General features: G+C 52.0%; 1 protein-coding gene across 4 annotated transcripts in view; it reads left to right on the top strand.

The window, feature by feature from the left end:
- The window catches only part of SH3BP4 (SH3 domain binding protein 4), a 36,741-nt gene extending 22,538 nt beyond the window's left edge, over positions 1 to 14,203 (top strand). For all 4 annotated transcript variants that reach the window (XM_042784248.1, XM_042784247.1, XM_042784249.1 and 1 more), the window contains 4 exons: positions 720 to 931; positions 3,281 to 5,643; positions 13,159 to 13,347; positions 13,600 to 14,203. In XM_042784248.1, the coding sequence (XP_042640182.1) occupies positions 814 to 931; positions 3,281 to 5,643; positions 13,159 to 13,347; positions 13,600 to 13,824 (2,895 nt within the window). In that variant the 5' untranslated portion in view covers positions 720 to 813 and the 3' untranslated portion in view covers positions 13,825 to 14,203. The remainder of the gene's footprint in view (positions 1 to 719; positions 932 to 3,280; positions 5,644 to 13,158; positions 13,348 to 13,599) is intronic.
- Positions 14,204 to 22,241: the final 8,038 nt, after the last annotated feature.

Genomic DNA, 22,241 nt, shown 5'->3' on the forward strand with positions numbered 1-22,241 from the left:
TGCAAGCATTTCTGGAGAAAAAGGAGAAGAAAACCCACCTTTATTTTTATTTTTGCTCAAGTGAAGCAAGGCAGTCGTTGCAAGAAGGGATGTTTCTCTGCCTGGTAGGCTGGGCGAGGGGGAGGGATGCAGCGAACAGGCGGGAAGAGCCAACCCCCATCTCAAGAGATCCCGGTGCTGCGGTGGGAGAGTGATGACCAGGTTGAACACACAAAAATTCCGAGTCCCGTGAGCCTTGCGTGCTCACTAAGCACTGCCCTGGCCTCCCACAGCATCCGAGTGCTTGATGCTTTTATAAATACGTATTAGAGCAACGTGCAAGTGCCCTGACAGCTCTTAGGAACTGGGGAGAAGGACCAGTTTAGGAGCCTGGGAGCAACATATCCCCAAATAACTCTTGAAGGCAAGACGGCTGCTTTGTACAGGGTTGTGGCCGGCCGTAGCGTCGTGCAAGACCGGGCTGTCCTCGCTCTCCAAAGCCCTGGTGATTCTGCTGGGTGATTTGCAGTCGGCGCCGTGCTTCCAGGGAGCACCTTCGCGGTGCTCGAGGGAAAAAGTGCGGGTGTGCTCCTCGGCGGGCGCCGCGGGGTTGCCATGTGCCTGGGGAGAGCCTCGTCGGGGGGGGGGTGGCATGGCGGGGCCTGGAGCTTTTGCTAACGTGTTGGGTTTTTTTTTGGTTTTTTTTTTGTTTTTTTTTTTTCCCCTCTCCCCTCCCCAAGGTGATGCTGGGGTTCCCCGTAGCCGGCTCGGCTCGCGGAGGGGCCATGGCTGCCTAGAGCTCCCCGGGGGACGACGGGGCTCGGCAGGCCGGAGATGGCGGCGCAGAGGATCCGGGCGGCCAACTCGGGCGGCCTGCCGCGGTGCAAGTCGGAGGGGACGCTCATCGACCTCGGCGAGGGCTTCGCCGAGACCAGCCTCTGCGACGTCAAAGGTGCGGGGAACCCCTATGGGGCGGGACGAAGGCCCCTCCTCAATTAGGGTCCGGGAGGTATTGGGGGGGGGGCTGGTTATTAATTAGCCGGCAGCAGCTAATGGGGAAGAGCAGCAAGTGCTGACAGGCGTGGACCTGACACCGGGAGATGCAGCTGGCGAGAGAGGTGACGGCAACAAGGCGGTTTGTTTTCCCCTTCCCCCAGAGCTGGGAGCCTGCAGGTTGCTTGAATAATCCTTTTTTCTTTCTTTTATTACTTTTTTCTTCAGCTATATTTGCCTTACCCAGCATAAAAGCCGTGTTCAGGTGAGAGGGGAGTTACTGCTCCCCTGGCAGAAACAGATCCCAAGAAATAACTCCAGGTGGAAGTTAACATGCGCCAAGGGCCTTTAAAAATAAACATGCACAACAGCGATTGCTTTTGCAGGCCTAGCAAGAAGAGACCCGGACATCAAAGGCTCTCACTGCAAATTAGGTTGTTTTTCATGCAAAAATAGGAATTACTCATATTCTCCGAGGGGTTTGCTGGTTTCAGCTCATCCCTGTTAACCCCGCCGCCGTGCCAGCCCTGTGAACAGCTGGGGGGGGGACACGGGGATGGCCATTTGCCCCCACCCCAGCAATGCCCTGTCCTTCCGATGGGTCTGGCTGCCCCGCTGGGATAACAGTGGCTTCTTACCAGGGTGGGAAAATAGTTTCAACACAGAGTTTATGTATTGTTTTATGCTAAGTAAATGTCCTCATGCCTTCGCCTACCTGGTGGTGGAAGTGGATTAATGATGAGTTGTTTTGGATGTTTACAAACTCTTCTCCTCTTAATATTTGATCCCCGATATATATTTAAAGACTTTCCTTTGCTTGTCTGTGTCTTCTCTTGCCTTGTAGTTTCTGTGTCCGAGAAGTGCTGCCAGCCTGCAGCTAGTGAACACAGGGATGTACAGTCTGACCTACCATCCCTTTGTCTCCGGGATTTTAGGGGCTTCCAGTGTTTCTTAAATCCCCTTTTTCCCCTCCAGAGAGCTCTCGAGCCTATTGAAGCAGGTGCTGTCCCAGTTCTCTTGCAGCTCCCTGTTGGTGAAAATCCAGCCCTCTTTGTTTTCTTAGGTCTGTCTAGCGAGATAACACACGTTTGAATGTTGATGTAACATCACCTGCAGCTTGCTTCTAGTGCTTTTTACAGAAATAGGTCCTAAAAATGAGAGCAAACCCAATAAATACGGTGACAGTGTGAGTATCTGTAGGCTTGACCCAGCTGTTTTGCTTGTAATTGGGATCCCCTGGCAAAACGACTTTCAGCTGGCACCACTGAAAGGGAGATTGAAGATGCTGCTAGGACCACGACAGCACTGGGAGGGCGACGCTCTGCTTCTTTCTGAGGGTTCAAACTCCACAACCTTCTTTAGCAATGGAGTTAATTTTTGTTGGGGAGCTTTGCAGTATAGGTGCTATGTAAGAGGAGTGAGATACTGGGCTTTTTGGCTGGTGTGATGTGAAAAAGTAGGTGTATGACGTGCCCTTAGTTGTTTCTTACACTGAAGCATGTTTCACATGTGCAGGAGAGGGGTTATGGCAGAGCGAGAGTGCTTTCAGCTTGTGCTGGAAGTTATCTTAGGTTTATGTTACCTTGGGTTATCACGTAATCTCTTTGAAGAGGAGGCATTCGCCAGCAGCAGCAGCACAGGTAACTATTTGCATGCAGAGTGCTGAAGAGCTGGTGGGCAAAGACCTTGAGATGCTGCTGAGCAAACTGCTAGGATAATGGCTCTTCCCATGTAGCAATTGTTGAGAACTGCTCCCTAATTAACTTCTGTTATTTTAAATGTGAACATTTAAAGGGGTGCTTGCCATTCTAGCATCCTTGCCCTTAGGAGCTTAAATCCCCAGTGTGCCAGGTGAAAAGGCGAGCCTCCAACACACCTTCCTGTGCGTGGTTCATCAGGAAGATAAGCGAGGCTGTGGGATGCTGGCATCTCGTGCAGCACAAGGCCCTGCATCGAGGGGGAGGCTGGTTGCTCAGGCACTTGGCTGCATCAGGAGGATAACAAGTTCCTGCTGCTCCTGTCTCGGCTCCTGCTCCCTTCCCAGCCGTGTTGATGCCTATCCCTTTAGGTCACGAACCCTTTGGGGAAGAGAAACGTGAATGTATCAGAAGTAGCAGAGGGAGAAGTTTTGTTTAAAAATGTTAGGGGGGCGGCAGAGGGGGGGAAGCACCTGCGGCTCTGAGAGGTTATAAAAGCTACCTTGCTTCACCGCTTAAAGTAGTGCAGATTGTTGACCTGAAATAAGTGATTACAAGTTGCGACTCTCTTGTGGATTGCTTACAGTGCTGTTTTCCTCTTGGCTTTGCAGTGCCTTCTCCTAGTGCCTTGCTGGTTGACAATCCCACGTCTTTCGGAAATGCGAAGGAAGTAATAGCAATCAAAGATTACTGTCCGACTAATTTCACCACTTTGAAGTTCTCCAAGGGGGACCACCTTTATGTCTTAGACACGTCGGGAGGTGAGTGGTGGTACGCTCACAACACCACGGAAATGGGTTACATCCCTTCCTCCTACGTCCAGCCTGTAAACTACCGCAACTCTTCCTTAACGGACAGCGGGATGATAGACAATCTACTGGAGAGCCCTGATGAGGGGGTCAAGGAGTTAGACCTGCTTGGAGAATGGACTGACATGAAGAGAAACTCTGCGAAAACCTACAGTAACAACCCGTTCTTGAATGGAGCCCAGACAAACCCATTTCTGGATGGGAATTTGCAAACAATGCCCAGCTCGGACAAAGAGTCCAATTCCAACGTCGCTGTTGACTTGCTGCTCTTCGACACGGGGGCTCCTACTTCAGCTATCTCTAGCTCGGCCACTAATAGCAGCTTGGGTAACATTTTTGATGAATTTCCGTCCACAAACCGGCTGGATTTGGAACAGCCTGTGAAAAGGGACAATCCCTTCTTCAGAAGTAAACGCTCCTACAGTTTGTCTGAACTGTCTGTTCTTCAGGCCAAGTCAGATGCTCCGGCATCGTCAGGTTTCTTCAGCGGTTTGAAGTCTCCCACCCCTGAGCAGTTCCAGAGCCGGGAAGATTTTAGGACGGCGTGGCTAAACCACAGGAAGCTGGCTCGGTCTTGCCATGACTTGGATTTGCTTGGTCAAAATCCTGGCTGGGGTCAGACGCAACCGGTGGAGACCAACATTGTCTGCAAGCTGGATAGCTCTGGTGGAGCCGTTCAGCTTCCAGACACCAACATCAGCATCCACGTGCCAGAGGGTCACGTGTGCCCTGGGGAAACGCAGCAGATCTCCATGAAAGCGATGCTGGATCCTCCGCTGGAGCTGAACAGCGACAAGTGCAGCACCATCAGCCCGGTCCTGCAGATCAAACTCAGCAACATGGAGGTGAAAACCTTCATCATTCTGGAGATGAAGGTGTCGGCAGAGGTCAAGAACGACATCATGAGCAAGAGTTTGGTAGGCCTGCAGTGCCTGCGGAGCGACATGAAAGAGGGGCCGTACGTGCCGATGCAGCTGAGCTATTCCTACGGGGACACGATCCAGGTGCAGCTGGAGAACCTGGAGCCTTGCATGTACGTTGCGGCAGTAGCCCAGGGGCAGAACATCCTCTACCCTTACACCGTTTGGGATTACATCAGCAAGAAGATCACGGTGGGCGTCTACGGCCCAAAACACATTCACCCTTCCTTTAAAACCGTCGTGGCCATGTTCGGGCACGAATGTGCACCCAAGACTCTCCTGGTGAACGAGGTCACAAGGCAGTCCCACAGCCCGGCTCCCGTCGCCCTCCAGCTCTGGGGCAAGCATCAGTTTGCTCTGTCCCGGCCTCAGGACCTCAAGCTCTGCATGTTTTCCAACATGACCAACTACGAGGTTAAAGCTAGCGAGCAAGCCAAAATTGTGCGGGGCTTCCAGATGAAGCTGGGCAAGGTCAGCCGCCTTATCTTTCCCATTGCGTCCCACGACCCCAACGAGCTCTCAGACTTCACGCTAAGGATACAGGTCAAGGATGACAAGGACGCCATTTTGACCCAATTCTGCGTCCAGACGCCGCAACCGCCTCCGAAAAGTGCCATCAAACCGACGGGGCAGAGGCGGTTCCTCAAGAAGAACGAGGTTGGAAAGATCATCCTTTCACCTCTGGCTGCCACCGCCAAGTACCCAGTTTTTCAGGACCGGCCAGTGTTGAGCCTGAAGTACGGTAAGCTGCTGAAGACAGTGGTGAGGCAAAGCAAGAACCACTATTTGCTGGAGTACAAGAAAGGAGACGTCATAGCCCTCCTCAGTGAGGAGAAGATCAGGTTAAAAGGGCAGCTGTGGACCAAGGAGTGGTATATTGGCTACTACCAGGGAAAAATAGGCCTTGTGCACACCAAAAACGTGCTGGTGGTTGGGAAGGTCAAGCCCAGCTACTTCTCTGGGCCAGATCTCACCACCAGCCTGTTGCTGGAGCAGATCCTGAGGCCCTGCAAGTTCCTGACCTACATCTATGCCTCTGTGAGGACTCTGCTCATGGAGAACCTCAGCAGCTGGCGGTCCTTCGCTGATGCGCTGGGGTACTTGAACTTGCCGCTCACGTTCTTCTGCCGAGCGGAGTTGGACAGTGAGCCGGAGCGAGTGGCCTCCGTCTTGGAGAAGCTGAAGGAAGACTGCAACAACACGGAGAACAAGGAGAGGAAGTCTTTCCAGAAGGAGCTGATGACGGTGAGTCTGAGGTCTGACAAGGGGGTCTCAGTTCCTTGCTGTGCGGAGTGATTAGGGTGAACAGGAGGTGGAAGTTTCCTGATTCAGTCTGTAGAAAATTAAGTCCATCTTTAAGGTCTTCTGTAGGCTGCTCAGCACAGCCAGGTGGGAATTCTGCCCTGTGGTTGTACGTGTTGGTGGGCTCCCGGTTTAATGGGATTGTGGCCATAAATGAGGGACGGGCTGGGTGAAATACCATGGTTTCATGTTGTGTGAGGGCAGCCAACAGGCTTGCTTTGGAAGGTAGCAAATCTGAAGCCTCCCAAGATCAGGGTGATTTTGGTCCAGTGTTTTCATAGCACTCAATGGGTCCCTGCTGCTGGATATTTATTTTTCAGCCTTCCATGGTGCACGCTTCAAGGAGTTACCCGAGAGCTGCTGGTCTCCTCAACCCTAATGTCAAAGCGTGCATTGTTGAAGGCAATACCGATGGAGAACTGGAAAAAGGGGCAAGAAACACAAAAGCTTTTCCTTTACAGAGTGGGATAGGTGAGCCACCTCTCAGGTCACATGCTGTTGCATGACTAGGTGTGTCAAAGCATTCTGGAGAGGGGCTTTACAGCTGCTGTAAAGGATGATGCTACACCTTCATGAAACAACCTCAGACTCCTTTATAATAATGTTAGGTTATGTCTGCCCTATCTCTCCTTGAGTGGCAGCTAAACCAAGGGCACCTCTTGGCCGGGATGCTCTACGTCCAACTGTGGATCGCGGTTGTAAATTGAAATGCATGGCTTGCTTCTGTCCTGAAAGGCATTTGGGGAAGCGCTGCCTGCAAGTATTTCTAGGATGCCGTTAGGAAGCCTCGTAAGAGAAATCATCTTCGTGATCATTTCTAGCATTTTGTAGGAAGCGAGCCAAAGAAAACACAGGACAAAGTGTCTGGAAGAGATTTGCATCTCCCGCCCTCTTCACAGGCTCTCCTGCAGAAGCAGGATAACTGAGTTAACGGCAAATCATGTGGTTTTAAAATGCCAACTGAATTAAGGAATAGCGACAGCTTCGCTTGGAGAGGATGGGGACAGGCGGCAGCATGCAAAATGAAATTACAAGTAGGCAGCCTGGGTAAAGAGGACTGGAGCCAAATGAAGTATTTCATTTCCCAAACTCCCTTTAATAAGAAGGGGGAAATTTGAGTATCGAGTATGAGGTGTAGGGTGTTATGAAGAATACAGAGCCCTTTGTTACGCGTGGAAGTACTGCCCAGTGAGTTCCCAGTGCCTGAGTACCACTTTATGGCCCGTGGGGCAGTGGTTCAGCTTTGACTTTCAGGTGCCAGGTCGTGCCCCCAACACAGCTTCTGTTGAGGGGTTTTTCTGGCCATCGTGTGCGGTTGTCTCTCTTCTTTCTGGGGCCATCCAGGAAGGGAAAATACCCGCCATGGTAGCCAAGGCTGGTGTCTGGCCCCGTGGTTCCCCCAAGGGAGGGTTTGCTCCTTTAATCATTAGCCTCGATGAATGAAGGGATGAAATCTCTGCTGCTTTTGCTGGATGCTTCCAAGGGCTTACCCGTTTTGCCTTACTGCTTCGCAAACCTGTAAACATTGCTTTTATCTATTCCCTTTGTCTCCAGAGATCCCAGACAGTCTGTAGGTCATGGAAAATCTATGCCAGGCCTCAGTGGGGAGACAATGGGAAAGATAAGGCTCTTTGGATACTCAGGGAGCAGCTGACTCAAGGGGAGGGCCGTAAATTGCAGGAAAACATCACGGTCCCCAAGGGATGCCTGGAATGCAGAGTCCCAGAGCAGGTTTTATTTTCCTTGTTTGAATGGAGGCTAATCCTGAGCGCTGGGCTCTGTTTCCTATTCTTTGTGAGTCTGAGCCTGTCGATAAAGGATGAGCTCTCTTCCTGGTGGACGATGATGCTTCTTCTAAACCCCTTGCTGCTGTCAAATCCTCCTTAGCTTATGGAGAAATTAGATTGAGCCTGTTCCTAAAAAAAAAAAAAAAAAAAAAAAATTCAGATGTTTTCATGATAATGGGAGCAGTAATGTATTTTATTGTGTTTAAATCTGATTTTATTTGTAACAAATGGGCTCGCTTTCTGGCATCTGCTGGCAAGAAGAACCGGCTGGATTAAGTGCTGGTCTGGCCATTTCATCTTAAAGTTGGTTGTTTCCTCTCAAAGCGACCGTGAAGGGAGAAATAGTAAGCAGTCTTATCTGACTTCAGTGCTTCATACACAAAATTGCAGTTGGCAGAGCTGTGCACCAGCAGCCAAGCATGGAAAAGCCTGGTCATGATGACTAGTTAATAAGTAATCTGCATTTAATTATTATTTTTCTAATCTAGCACTAGCAGTGGTGTGTGAAGGTAGCTGGGGGAATGTGGCTCAGAAGTTAGTCATCACATCAGAAAGAGAAACTTACCTCTCTGCCCATGGAAGGCAGGCAGCACGATGATGGTCTTGCTGAAAAAAACGGGGCACAGATGCGAGGAGCCCTCGTTGCAGCTGGGCCACCGCTACCTGGCCATGGAGTGGCTGCACTGCCTGGTTCTTGGGAGCTGGGGTTAGACCTATCACAAGAGACAGCATTTCTCTCTTTCTCGGGATTTTTAAGATGATCTTTTGACAGAGCCTCGCATTGATCTTCCTTTCCGACAGACACTGCTGTTGGGAAAAACATGGGTCTTCTGGGAATGCCATTGGGCACGTCAGCAGAGAGCTGCGGGAACTATCAGCTTTTTTCTTCTCCAGGCTACTTGTAAAGATCATATAGAAGATGATGTTGGGATTTTTTTCCTCCCATTGTTTTCCAGAATTTTTTCTGACTGGAGGTATTTGCACGCAGCCTTTCCTCTACCAAAATATACTGCTTGCAGACCCCAAAGAGCTGTTGGGGGGGTCAAGTAGTCCTTAATGTCCTGCAGAGCAGGGTGTCCGTGGCTTGGCCCAGAGCATGCCAGCCCAAGCTTGCTCATGTCGGGCCCTTCTTGCTCCTCCATCCCGAAGCAATCTGCTGGCTGCTGATGGTCCCTGTGCTGAATTTGGCTGCAGAGGGAAAGCCCGACTCCTGCCCTTCTTCTGTCTTCAGGGGAAGAAATCCCCCCACCACATGGATAGACCCTGGATGTTGCTCCCCTGAGGAACCGCGCTGCGCTGTGCTGAAGTTGGTGGGGCTGTTTTCTGTAGGGCATGGCTTGTCCTTGCACAGCCAAGTTGCTTGCTGCACAGGAGGAGGGGGAGTCGCTTGCAGGCTTCCAGCAAGATCTTTTCATGCACAGCGCCTGTAAGTCTTGCCCTGAGCCCCTATCAATTAACAAAAAGGTGCAGAAATGCCACAGGTGCCTTTCAGCCGATGTGTTGTCAGGCTCCTTGCTCCATGGGCCAACCCGCCTTGATTTTCTGGGGTTAGCAGGAAATCTTTACTGCCTTCCCATCCCCAGTGCAGCAGTTGCAGACCCCGTGTTCTTGCTCCCATGCAATTTTGCTCTTGAGGGGGGCAAAAAAAAAAAAAAAAAAAAAGGAGCTGTCTGCGTTTGCATTGATGGTACCTTCTCCAAGCCACTTGGGAGCGTGGCTGATGGCGCTTGGTGTGATTTCATAAGTGATGCCTTAAGCACCCCAAGACCCAGCTGGTCTCCACGTTCAGGGAAATCACCCCACAGAGCCTGGCTGTGTATTAGTATTTAAGATTGTGAGTGTGTAGTGCGGTATTTTAAATGTGTATGACTGGTGATTTTGGAGGTGCTGACAGCCAGAAGAAGTGAGCGAAAGAGATGTTTAATGCCTAAAGCAAGTGTTATTTTGGGGACCGTTCCCACAGAGCCGACTCGTTTGGGCCAAAAACCTGGCCTGCATCCCGGAGAGGATGATGGAGAGAGGAGCCTGTGCACGAGCATCCTCTCACCCTGTGGGTCTCCTCGGCCCCTTGGGGACACAGGGCTTTTCTCCCCATGTTTGAGGGGGTCCCAGGTGGGAGCCGTGGCCCGGGGCCACCCCGGGCACGTCACCTGCCCACCCTGCCTGCCACACTCGGGTCGCATCCCTGCTGTGGCACGCATCCCTGCGGTGGTTAATGGGACACTAAATATTACAGCTTACAGTAACCGCATCTCCACTTCCCCCCCTGATTTCTCAGAGGGGTGACTAATGCATGATAACACTTGGACCCCCTGGGTTCTTTTCATTGTAAATGATATTTAAAAAACAAAACAAAACAAACCAAAAAACAATAATTTAAAAAGTCCATTTTCCTAACAGCTTCCTTGCACTGTGCTCGGTGGGCACATGTGAACTTTCTGCTCCTGGGACAAAAGAGGAAGGTTTTGACTCCTTCAGTTTCGCTGAAGATGGGGAAGAAACAAGAGCTGCCCCAGCTCAGACAGCTCCTCCGGAGCACGTGGGGGTCCGGGCTGGATCGTGGCAGGCTGCATATTTGTGTGTGGGAGAGCAAGCCGGGCTGGAGGCTCGCAGAGTCAGGAGCGGACCGCGAAGGTTGTGGTGATGGGCGTGGGTGGCCGTGTGTCTGCAGGTGGTCTTCGGGGTTGCCTGTTCCTTCTGCCTTGGCTTGCTTTCTTCCAGATGCCTGTTTCCATCATTAGAGGATGGGAAATGGGATTCTGCATTTCAGAGCCGGGATGCAAATCCAGCCTCCCCTGGATGCTTTTCAAGTAGAGGCGTTTCTTTGAACTGGGATTTGAATATCAAACCATCTCCTTTGCTGTGTGCTAGTCTGGTGGAGTAGGCTCGGAGCCGCTCTGAGGTTAATAAATGCTTTGGAGGGTGCTGGCAAGGCACAGCTCAGGTCACGCCTGGGCAGGGAGCACGGCTGGGTTCTGAGGGATGGAGACGGGGTGGGTGTACCCAGCTCTCTGGGGAGGCTTGTCCAGGGTGAGGGAGGAGGGTGGAAAGAAATTAGAGTGTAATCCCAAAAACATCTGCTGGTGCATTAAGTCTGTTGTGAGCCCTGCTAATCCCGGCCGGGCTGTCAGGGCTTCCAGGGGAGCCCCGTGCCCGCCTGCCTTTCTTTCTGTGTCAGAGGGAGCGAGTTGTGCTCAGGCCAAAAAAGTGTGTTGCTGTTACCACTAATATTCCCCCTTTGGCTCCGACTTTAGTGGCTGTGTGTCCTTCTTGCACCCCATCCCCACCCGGCTCTGGTGCTGTCCCTGTCTCCCATCACCTCTGCCTGCTCTCCTGCATTTTCCCCAGCCCGTGATGTGTGTGTTGAGCCTCCCCAGCTCAAATTACCAGGGGAAAGGCACAGGACGTAGATGGTTCTGTGGCCATCGGTAGGTTTCAGAGTTAACGTGCTGCGCTGCAGGGAGCGATCCATCTCTCTTCCAAAGCTGTTGCTTTGCGTGATTATGCAGTTCTCGATTACGTGGCCTCCCAGCTGCTTTACTTGATGCCATTTTCTTGTGTACTTGGAGCAGCAGAAGGAACAGGAGAATCCGTCTCCTGCAGCTCTATCCGTGTCTCAACCCCGGCAGCGCGCTTTGCTCCCGGCGGCCTCCTCCGCTGCCTCGGACCTTCTCACCCTCCAGCAAGGGAGGAGCGGCTCATTTAGCCCACTTCTCTAAATACCAGGTGTTTTGGGGTTCACACGCAGGCGATCCAGCGGCCTGGAAAGGCAGGTTTGCGGATCCCAAACCTGCCCTTCCTTGGGACCATCGGAGTCCTCTCCGCCTGCAGAGGGAGAGGGTGATGAATCTGTGGGCTGGGTGGTGAGGCAGCGTTGCTGGAGAGGAGGTGGTTACGACACAGGTGTGAGATCTAAATGCTTCTTAGCGCCCTTTTTATTAAAAAAGCCCCACACTACTGCTCTTTTCAGTGTCTTTTCCTTGCTTGCTTAACAAGAGGGTTTATTACTTCTCTCGTAGTACAGGAAACCGGTGTAAGCACTTTGGAGGAGCAAATAAATGCTGGTCTGCAGCTGTAATTAGATTCGAGCCCAGCGTTAAGCTGAAAACAGATAAGGGAGAAATCAACATGCATTTGCTTTGCAAATTGCTGGAGTGGTTTCAGATGTTCCCATCTTCCCCCAGCTGTCCCTGTGAAACCTCCTACGTGAGGATTTAACCCTTCTTCTGCCCCAGAGCCAAACCAGCTGGGCTTTGCCCAGACCTTCCACGCCAGGAGAGGATGCCAGGACCCATGGCAGGAGAAAGCAGGAGGATCCTGGCTGCGTAGGGACCACCACATCCCCAGTTTCTGTAATAACCCATCCCGTGCTGTGTGAGTGGGGGGTTCCTGATGGGGATGTGTGTGCCAGCGTGGTTCTTTGGGTGCTCCCTGGTGGTCAGCATCCCTCAGGGTGGGGGGAGCTGTCCCCTGCGCCCCCGAGCTGTGGTTTGCCTTTACTGAAGTGGGTCCCCGTTGTTGATACACTGACCCCTTGGTGTTCACCCATCTTGGAGCCACCAGCCTGAGTCTGCTGCTGCCATGTAGGAAGACAAGAAGGTACTCAGCAAACTATCACCCAAGGCGTAGTCTGGGGCCTGTTTGCTCAATTTCCATGTTTTAAGAAGGGGATGCCCATTTCCTGATATAAATCACCTTTCTGCAGCCACTTGAGATTCGAGGTGGGATTCGCCATGGGACTGGGGTTGCTGCTGAGGCTGTTGTGGTTCCACAGGCTCTGGCAGAGGATGGGGGAGCCCTGGTGTCGATTCTGTCGGTCAGATCGTGTCTTCTGATAACTGCCACTTAAACCCTTCCTTTCCTGGGCTGCGTTGTGGGTTTTCCCCTATTGCAATTTGCTTTCTGCTTTGAGCAGATGTTAATGGGATTTGGTACCGCAAGACAGGGGCTAACCCTGCCCTGTCGTTTTTTTCCTGGCTAAGTTGTTGCTGGCTAGAAAGCCACGACTGCTGTGATTCCTTTTCCCTGCTTCTTCAAAACCATTTGTAGAAAAATCTCTGCTTCTAGGTCAGTAAATGATGCAGAAGGAGGAGGTTTCTGAACTGGCACGGGAAGGCAGAGGGTCGGAGAGAAGAGCGTGAACATCCCAAGCTGGGTGGTGGTCCTGCAGTGGTGTCAGCTGGCCCTTCGCCGGGTCTCGCCCCAGCCCATCTCCTCCCAGGGCTGATGGCTACATCCCATCCCAAAATGTTCTGCTTGGCCCGTAGCCACCCGTCCGTGCTGAGGGCTGGCGTTCCTCTGGGCTCGGGGAGGCAAGCTGCCCAGACCGCGCTCGGATTAGTTACCTCGATTAAAGGCATCTGTTCTCCTCAGTCCCTGGGATGCTTTAAACCGCTTATGTTGGTGCCTGAACATCTTGAGGGGTTGCCTGGAAAATAAGGCGGTGTCGGCCAGCCCAGGCTGCAAGCCTAGTTGAACAGGGGTAGGGCGCTTCGTTTAATTAACGGGATTCTTCTTCTGTCGAGCCTGGTGGCCTAATTTCACCGGCTGTGGCTAGAAAGGGGGCGGGAGGATTTTTTGAGGTGGCTTCTTAAGGGACTTCCCCGCACGGTCGCCTGCCATCTACCACGTGCCTTGACTCCCTTGTTTGGTTTTCACCCCTGTCCTTCAGGCCCTGCTGAAAATGGACTGCCAGGGGCTGGTTGTCCGGCTCATCCAGGACTTCGTGCTGCTAACCACGGCTGTGGAGGTGGCCCAGCGCTGGAGGGAGCTCGCCGAGAAGCTCGCCAAAGTCTCCAAGCAGCAGATGGATGCCTACGAGGCCCCGCACCGGGACAAGATGGGGACGGTGGACAGCGAGGTGAGAGCGGATGGGTCTCGTTCTCCGTGGGTCCCCCCTCGGGTCGCAGGCATCTCCAGAGCACGTTCTTCTGGAGCACCTTTTGGGGGGGGGGGGGATTTGGGCGCGCTTGGGAAATTTGGAGGTGGTTTTTTTTTTTTTCCCAGGCACGTGCTCGTCCTGGGATCGGGGGGTGCGTTGGGGGCTGGCGTGGCTTGCTTGCCGGCCATCTGGCCTGGCTCAGCCCCGATCTCTCCTGCTCCGTCACCGCAGGCCATGTGGAAGCCAGCGTACGACTTCCTTCTCACCTGGAGCAGCCAGATGGGCGACAGCTACCGCGACGTGATCCAGGAGCTGCACACCGGGCTGGACAAGATGAAGAACCCCATCACCAAACGCTGGAAGCATCTCACCGGCACCCTGATCCTCGTCAACTCCTTGGACATCCTGCGGGCAGCTGCCTTCAGCCCGCAAGACCACGAGGATTTCGCCATCTAGCTCCTGCAGCGATGGTTTTGTCCACGTCTCGTTTGCCGGGGTTTTTTTTCCTGTGCTTTTCTTCCCCGATTTTTTTTAAGCAATTGACTTTAAAAAGAAGCGGAGGCTGCTCTCCCTGGGTTTTAAGAGGCCAAAGTTTGCAAGTTCTCCACCAGGACTGGAAATCAGCAGGAGACATCCCTCCTTGATGGAAAGGCATCCAGAGGGGGGATGGCTTTTCATACGGCATTGATATCAGTGAAACTATTTCTTACTAAAAAAACTTCAGAGGGGGCAGAGGGGTGGGAAGGGATCGCAAAAGAGATCACATTTTCTAGGCATTTGCAAATAAAAGTCTAATTTTTGTAATGAGCAGTAAAGGTTGTAAGCACTTTGGGGAGAAGCTCTGACTGTTTTTTACATTGTAGAAACCACTTTTAAATTACGTTTTTTGCGATAAGCCTAAGTCATGTAAATATGTATTTTAAGAGGAGGCACAGTCAATGCCCTCCCCCACTGCCACAGTCAGGCTTTGTCAAACTCCCAGGCGTGATTGTAAAGCACTGTATGAACTTGGGATGTCCTCAGCCCAACAAGCATCTTACACCAAAAAGGAGCTTTTTTTTTTTTTTTTCTCTTTTATAATTCACAGGCCCTGTGACCCGTTTGGTTGATTTTAGTTGTATTTCCACGTCTCTGCCAACATGCATTTTCTCATTTGCGGGTAGGGGGATGCTCGTTGCCTGTTTTCAGATGCATGGGTACTGTTTTTAACTGGGAGAAGTGGCTGCTGCCCCTTGTTCTTCGTCCCACCCAGGTGCTGCAGGACATCTCTGGAAGAAGCTGGAGGTTTGGGGTTCAGCAGAGACCTCCTTGGGAGAGGGACCAGGAGGATGGTGAGAGTGGCTCACCCTGCCATGGCAGCAAACTCTCCAGGTGCTCCAGCTCTGGGGAGGAGGCCAGAAAAGGGGAGGGAATTGTTGCCATCCATCTATCCCTTTACACACAAAAAAAAAGAGAAGGAAAAGAGACAATATTTCTCCTAATTTGAAATCCAAGCTCACTGGAAGTGTTCCAGATGCGCTATGCCACTTAATGCCCATCGCATTGATTTCAGAGGGCTTTGAGTGGGGGTCTTCAAGGCTCCTAAAGTCCAGTTTAACTTGTAAATAGTCTTTGCTATAAACCTGGTGCCAACAAGCTAAATATTTGTGGCACCGTGTGCCCATATTTTTTCCCATTTGTTTTATAGCCAAGTCTTTGGAGTGACCTCCCCTCCTCTTTCTGCTCCCCAGCTTTCAAATATTTCACATGGGAAGAAAATATTTTTGCACAAAAAAGTTATTTGAAGTGCAGAGTGTCTTTATAGTGAAACGCTGCTACCATGGAAAGGTTAGTTGTTAAAGGATGCTTTTCTTTCAGGTTAATCCCCCCTCCCCCCCAAAAAAAAAAAAAAAGAGAAAAAGAATGTGAAAGGCAACCGACAGATCATGCTGGCATGACAGCCTCAGAAGGGAACAGTTTCCTTTCCTCTTCCCAAAATGATATCCCCAGAAACAATCTCTCTCAGTGGACCCCACAAGAAGAAAATAGCACCTTAAATTTCTCCTCGGGAGCTTTAGGGAGTTTCTGAGGCAACCTAACGTAGCACAGAGAGAAGGTCTGTCAGCAGCCGAGCCCGCTACCTGTCCCCTTTCCCTAAGCCACTCTAAAAGCACATTTTTCCATGCACAAGCAGAAATCTCCACTGCAATAACGAATACCTCCTGTCAGAGCGTGCGTGCAGGCAGAGGGACGGCTTTCCCCTGGGATTTTACCCAAATCTTGGCTTTTGCCATTCTCCTGGCAAGGAACTCTGCAGAACAGCCGCACGGGGAACCGCGGAGGGTGTCAGCGGCAGGCAAGGGCAGGAGTTTGAGCCTCTTGAGTTTCGGGGATGTCCCTGAATAATTTAAACTTTCTTTTTTGTTTTTTTGTTTTTTTTTTAACCCCCATCCCCAACCTTGGTTTTTCTATCTACCTCAGGTACTCCGTATCCCCAGCTTAACATTTCAGCAGCAGCCTAAACCATGCCGTGCTCAGCTCGCCAGTGCCGCTCGCCCTCCCTGAGACCCGCAGGGGCACAGCTGGCACGTTTCGGGGCCCGTGGGGTGACTGCTGTCCCTGTCCTCAGTCCAAAATTTAGTCCCTCCTCACATGCTGGGACTGGGCGTATGTCCTTCGGATGCCTTCTGCCCACTAAACATCAAGCCCTTCTCCAAATCTACTGCCTGGGCTTTGCATTACCACCCTTTGTGCAGTAACTGGTTATTGTACTTACCCTTTAATGTTCCTTTATTTTTTTTTTTCCTCCTTCCTTTTTTAAAGAAACATTTTTGGAAAAAAAAAAAAAAAAAAATATGATTAAAGCTGTTACTATTCCAGTGCTCCTGAGTAGATGTCTACTGTTGTCTCTTCGTCTCAAAGCAGCTTTGATGCGTGGGATTGATTTAATGGGTTTTCTACCGTGGGAATGATGTGTTTCTTGTAGCACATTTCCACACCTAGAGCCCGCAGTCCTCTGCAGCTAATCTCAATTCGATCCTCCTTCTCCATGCCTTTTCATTCTTTCTGGGGGAAAGTCGCTGGAAACGATCTGGCCTCCCAAGATGCTGCTTATGTTCAAGCATTAGGTAAGCAACTTTCTGAAGCGGGAAAATACTCCGTTGCGGGATTTGTTTTGGCACAGAAATGTTTTTCTGGTTGTTTTCTGAATGGAGAAAACATCCTTGTATTTAGCCAAGGCAGTTGTGGTGCTCCTGATAGGAATGGAGTTCAGATTTCAAGCCATCAAAGGGAAATATTCGGGTATCTGGCTGTGGTTTCGGTTTGGTAAGGGTGAGGAAGGGACACAAGGGTTTGATTTCATCCTTGGCAAATGCACGTGGTCCATCGTGGCAAGGCACATCTGGGCTGCTGAGCCAGGACCGCTGTGTCTCACAGGTCCTGAGGAGGGCACAGGGATGTGCTTGGAGCTTGCTTGGCACCCGTTGCTCCATCCATGCCTGGGGGGGGGGGGGGGGGTGTGACTCCTGAAAGCCTCGGTCCCTCCTCGTGAGGAGGATGAGCTTGTGGGAGGATGCACGCTGGTGGCTAATGAGTGCACGGAGCTGTGTACCAGGCCATCCAACTCATGGAAAGAGGCTGGAAATTTCCTTCTTGGCATAATGTGACTCTATCCAAAGCAAAACCGAGGCCCAGCCTAGGAGAAGATGAAGAGAGCAGGGAGGGGGTGGGAAGCTTTTTGTGGAACTCATGAGCTAAGGCAGTTACTGATCATCCCTGCGCATTGTCAAAAAGAATGAGCAAACACGTTCCTCCCAGGCTCTTCCAGGGATGATGCACCAGGAGCCAGCTCTGGGCTCTCCAACTTTCGCCTCCTGACCTCAGCTCTCCCTTGTTTCCCACTGACACCTTCCCATGGAACCCATTCCATTTTTCAGCCCTGCCTTCAGCAGGGTGTTGGCCTCCCAAGCCGGGCGATGGATGTCCTGCCAGCGTGCTTCTCCCTCCCAGGCTCGCTCAGCCCTTGCTGCATTGTCCCCTCCTTGGTTCCGTACCCGGATCCGGGGCCGTCGTGGGATTTGGGCTGTGGTTCAGACACCGCCCAGGCTCTTGGGGCTTCAGTCAATTCACGACCCCAGTTGAGGCTCCCTGGAGAGGGCAGGGCGGTGGGGTGAGCACCGCTGCAGCCCGGGGGTTCGGCCACGGCTATAGGAGAGCGGCCGTGTCGTGGCCAGCTTTAAAACTGTGCGTTTGGGGCAAAGTTGTAATTGGGAGGATGGTGCAGCTGAGCCACTGTTTTACTCACTGCTGCTGCTTCTCAGCCCTCCGTTTCCTACGGATGCTTCCCTAGAACGGCTCGTTGCTGGCTTTGTGAGGATGCACGTGCTTTGAGATGTGCACGAAGTGAAAATCAAAACGGGGCAATAACGATCCCGGATTAGATTGATTACACGTGTGGATCTGCTGGTCCGATAACGATGCCTTGGCTTGCTTCCTTAAAACCCACGGGTGGCTGCGTATCCTGTTGCCTGCCTTTCTTTTCCCTCATTTCCAACTGCTAGCAAGTTTCCACTGGTAAGAAGGTCTCTTCACTCATCCTGACTGGTTTCCTTGCCTCTGTGAAATTGGTCAGTGCCAGTAACCTGTGGCTGGGGCGGTTGTTGGTGTTGGGAGTTTCACAGCACAACGTGGGGTGAAAACCCATCCTCCAGCACGGTGAGAAAGCAAAAAGGTGTGTGAGGCAATGTCCCACTGGTGGTCTGCTGTGGTGTTTTCTAGATTATTTCTGAATGATTTACATAAAGGTTTGGTTCCTGCTGGGGTTACTAGTCCCCTCCTGGTAGCCCTGGCACTGCAGGTCCCCTCCCAGGATGATGCTCCACCACGTGCCGACCCTCTCCTACATAGTCCGGGCAGAAAGGGCACCAGCCGTCTGATTTGAGCAGTTCCCCATTAGCTGCTTCACTGCTGACTGACTCCCTCTAATATTTCAACTTCAAGGAAAGGATTTGGCTTTTTTTCCACAGGCCTATCAAAGGAATGAACTGCCTGAGTGCAGGTCACCTTGGAAATGCATTCGCACCATTTTCTCCTCCACTTCAGCCATCAAAATTGAATGATCATCTTGCATCAGCTCAGCTCGACACTAAATGGCTGAAGAAGATATGTCAGAAGGGGAGGCAAAAGAAAAGTCACCTCTGGGTTATCAGTGTCTGTACAGAAAAGCTGAGGTATTTTTGATTTTTGCTTTGTCCTCGCCAGCTCTGTGTGTCCGGATGCCCAGTGCAGTTTACAATGAAAACTAGTTTATGATTAAAGGCTCTGGAGGTCTCTGGGCATCTGCTTTCACCCCTAGAAATCCCTGCTGAAAATCAATTGCTTTGCTTCCTTCCCAGCTCTTAATTAAATGCTCTCTGTGGATTATCTGCTGTCAGGACACCCCTGTCTTGCAATATGAGGAGCTGGTCACGAGTGCTTAGAGGAGAGGAGTTGGTTAAAGGGTTGCTCCTAGGTCTTCCTCTTCTGCCACCAAAACCCCATCCTTCCCAGGGCTGTCCTCTGCACCTGCCCTTCTCTGATGGCCGTATCCCCTATGGCAGGTGGAGGCACGAAGGTTTGCTTTGTGAAAAAACGAGGTAGAAAACACTTTCAGCGAGGATCATGATGACCTCTGCCCCGGGTGCTGAGCTTCACCATCCCAGGCACCTCTGGCTCAGTCCTTTTCCAGGTTTGGGTTTGCTTCCTTATCTGCGGGACCCTTTTAACCTCCTCACCTTAATAACCCAAGCCAACTTAATCAGGCCTGATCCCTCATAAAACGTGGGCTTGGGTGACTGTAAATTAACAGAGATGGTCATCAGCCCTGGAAATGTAACTCCCATTGTGCATCGGTGGCCTGACCCACTCATGCCTCCTATTGAAAGCCCTCTTTTTTGGAGAACAGACTTTACATGAAGCATCCCCTGGGGCTTGCCTCTGCAGCTCATCAGGCTTAATCCCCCAGTGAAATTCGGGGACTTCCAAGCAACAAATGACACCTTTGGGCTCTTCTATTATAATGGGTGGGGGGGAAAAAAGCAGAATATTAAGTCAGGTTTTTCGCAAAGGCTGTGTGCAGGGAAGCCTAGCCAAAAGAGGAGCAAGCTCCACTCATCAGGCAGCCAGTTCTGCAAAGGGTGACTGGCTGCTTGCTTTGGGGTTGGACTTTTTCTGTGAAAAGGGAAGGAGCCTCTGTCTGGGGAGATGAATGTGTTATTTTTGTTGCCATTTAATAGACTCGCTGGATGTCAGGAGCGCCAACTGGTTGTGGTTTCCCCTGCCTTCCCCACCCCATCACCGAATCCATCCCGCAGGGTCCCTCGTGGTCTGCTGAAACCACCTCGGACCCCCCCCTCCCAAGGAGCTCAGACCAACCATTTGAGTCCCAAGCCTCAAAGGACGGCCTCACCGTCTCTTCAGCAGCTTGCCGGAAGATAACAAACCTTGGGTTCCTGCCCTGCTTTGATTACCCCCTGCTGAACGTTAATTAAAACTTCCAGCAGACGCTTTGCGAAGTCTTGGCGGGCACAAAGCGAGTCCCTGGGATGCGGTCTGGTCCCTGGCTGGGAGCAGGCGACGAGCCAGGGAGAGAGGGAGGCTTGGTAACAGATGCAACTTGCTTGGATCTGCCCCAGCAAAGCCGGGGCCATGTTTCCCGTCCACCCCCCCCCCCCCCCCCCCCCCCCAAGATAACCTCGGCTGGTAGCATTGCAGGGAAGAAATTTGCTCCATTTGCTCAGGCTGGCTTTTGAAGACAGGTCGCGTGGTTGGATAAGCCAGCCAATATCTGGTTGGGGGGGGATTTAGGATTTGCTGATGCTTGAACAGCCCGTGCTGCTGACTTGCTTTTATCATCCCAAGCAATCGGCTGTGGCGTGTGAAACCTTTCACCCATCCTTAATAGAAAAGGAATCGATGCCGGGAGCCCTTGCTGGTACCTGTCAAAGCCGAATTCCACGGCAGCAGCTTTTTTTGTGACGGGTTAGTGTGAGACGTGACACCCGCCGTAGGCAGGGCAGGAGTTCACCCTGGGAAAGCTGAGCTCGGGGGCAGCATCACCTCTCCCGGGAATACCGGCGTCCTCACACAGCGAGGAAATGCTTGCAGATGGAGATTTCATCTCCTGTTTCCCTCGTCAGCCTGGTTCAGCCCCAGCAGCCCGCGACACTGGCAGCAGCAGGGTCATGGGCCGAGCCCGGCTGCCACGTGGGTTTAACCTGGCTCCCTGAGCTTAAATGCTGAAGCCAGAGCAGTTTACTCCCTCTCTGGATTCAGCAGGGCACATTGCTCCCCGGGAGGGAGAGGCTGTCCTGCATTTTGTGCCTGGTTCACTTTGACAATGGCTTTTCCCCAGGTTTCATCACGCTCACCTAGAAATAACTCCTAAAAAACCCCACCTCTGCGGGTGATAATTAATTGGAGAGCTGCGTGCCCACTCCAGCTGAAGGTACCTGGTTTGCTTAGTGCCGGCTCCCCGCCATCCTCCGGGCAGCGCTGGGGACGGGAGCTGGCCGACATGCGGCGTGTACTGGGGTGGGACATCTCCAGTACCAAGCGCCAGGCCCACTGGGGTGCTGCAGAGACAGCTCTGGAGAAGGTTGCAGGGGCCAAGGCAGGTCTTGGGAGAACCCCAGCTGCTTCTGGGGGGGGGGATGACGACGGGGGACTGCGTGGTGCTGCCCCCCGGCATCACCCCTGCGCTGCTCCCCAGGCGTTCAGGGAGGAGGGCAGGGAGCTGGGCCATCGCCCTCATCGCACCTGCAATCCCAAAGCAACCTCGTTTGCAGCTGCACAGCCTTTTGGGATGTTTTTTTTTGCCTTTTTTTTTGTTTGTTTGTTTGTTGTTTTATTTTTTTTTTTTTTAAATGAGGCCAGTGCTGCTCCTGGCAGGTCGGCATCCTGCATCCACGCTGCTAAGGGAAGTGGGCACACACACATTGCACTTGCTTATCTCGAACTTTCAGTGCTTTCCCACAGTAGGAAACAAGACTGAAAAGAGGCTTGGGACCTCCTCTGTGAACCACCCCCCCCACCCCAAATTGGAGTCATGGCTGGCAGCAGTATTTCCTTTTTAAAAAGCAGTATTTACATTTTAAAAAAGCAGTTTTTCCCTTTCAAAAAGCAATCTTACCCAAAAGATAGATTTTTTTTTTTTTTTTTTAAACTTGTTTTAAAACAAAACCCAAACAAGTTAAATAATTGCAGGTCTGAGTGTGAGCATCCAAGTGAGAGCTCACAGGGTAAAGCAGCACCGGGACCCCTCTGCGGGTGTCTGGCCCTGGGAGCCCTGCGCAGGGGAGGAGGAGAGTGTGCTCGTCTGCAGGTCGCTGCTGTTTCTTGCTCTGCCCTTGAATAACGAGAATATTTAACTTCTCAGCGTGTCTTGCAAGGGGGGCCTTCTGAGTGCCATGTCCTTGTGAGCCCAGGGTCTTCTCAGACCCGCTCATCTGGGAGGTGGAGGAGCCTCACAGCTGCCTGGGGCTCCCACAGCAGCCGAAAAACCTCAGTGTTACCCTTGGGGATGGGAGGGCTGGGGTGAAGCTGCAGAAACCCTGTGGCTGCAGAAAAATGTCAGCAATTCCTGTCATTTCCCGCGGTCCAGCTGGTGGGAAGCAGCGAGAGATGCTGACTGCATCCTCCCACCAGAGCCAGGGCTGCTGTGTCCCCCAGGGTGCCCCCCACCCCGAAGCCAAAGAGGCTTTCACACATCTTTTGCAGCCAGGAGGGTCTGAGGGTCACCAGAAAAAACAGGAACAGCACTGGCTTGCACTGGCCTTTTTTTTTTTTTTTTTCCCAACCTTGCCATCGCAAGCCTGGGTATCAAAATCCAGGCAAAAATAAAATAAACTCTAAAA

Source organism: Tyto alba, unplaced genomic scaffold (assembly GCF_018691265.1).
Source record: "Tyto alba isolate M040663 unplaced genomic scaffold, T.alba_DEE_v4.0 Super-Scaffold_7, whole genome shotgun sequence".
Taxonomy (NCBI): Eukaryota; Metazoa; Chordata; class Aves; order Strigiformes; family Tytonidae; genus Tyto; species Tyto alba.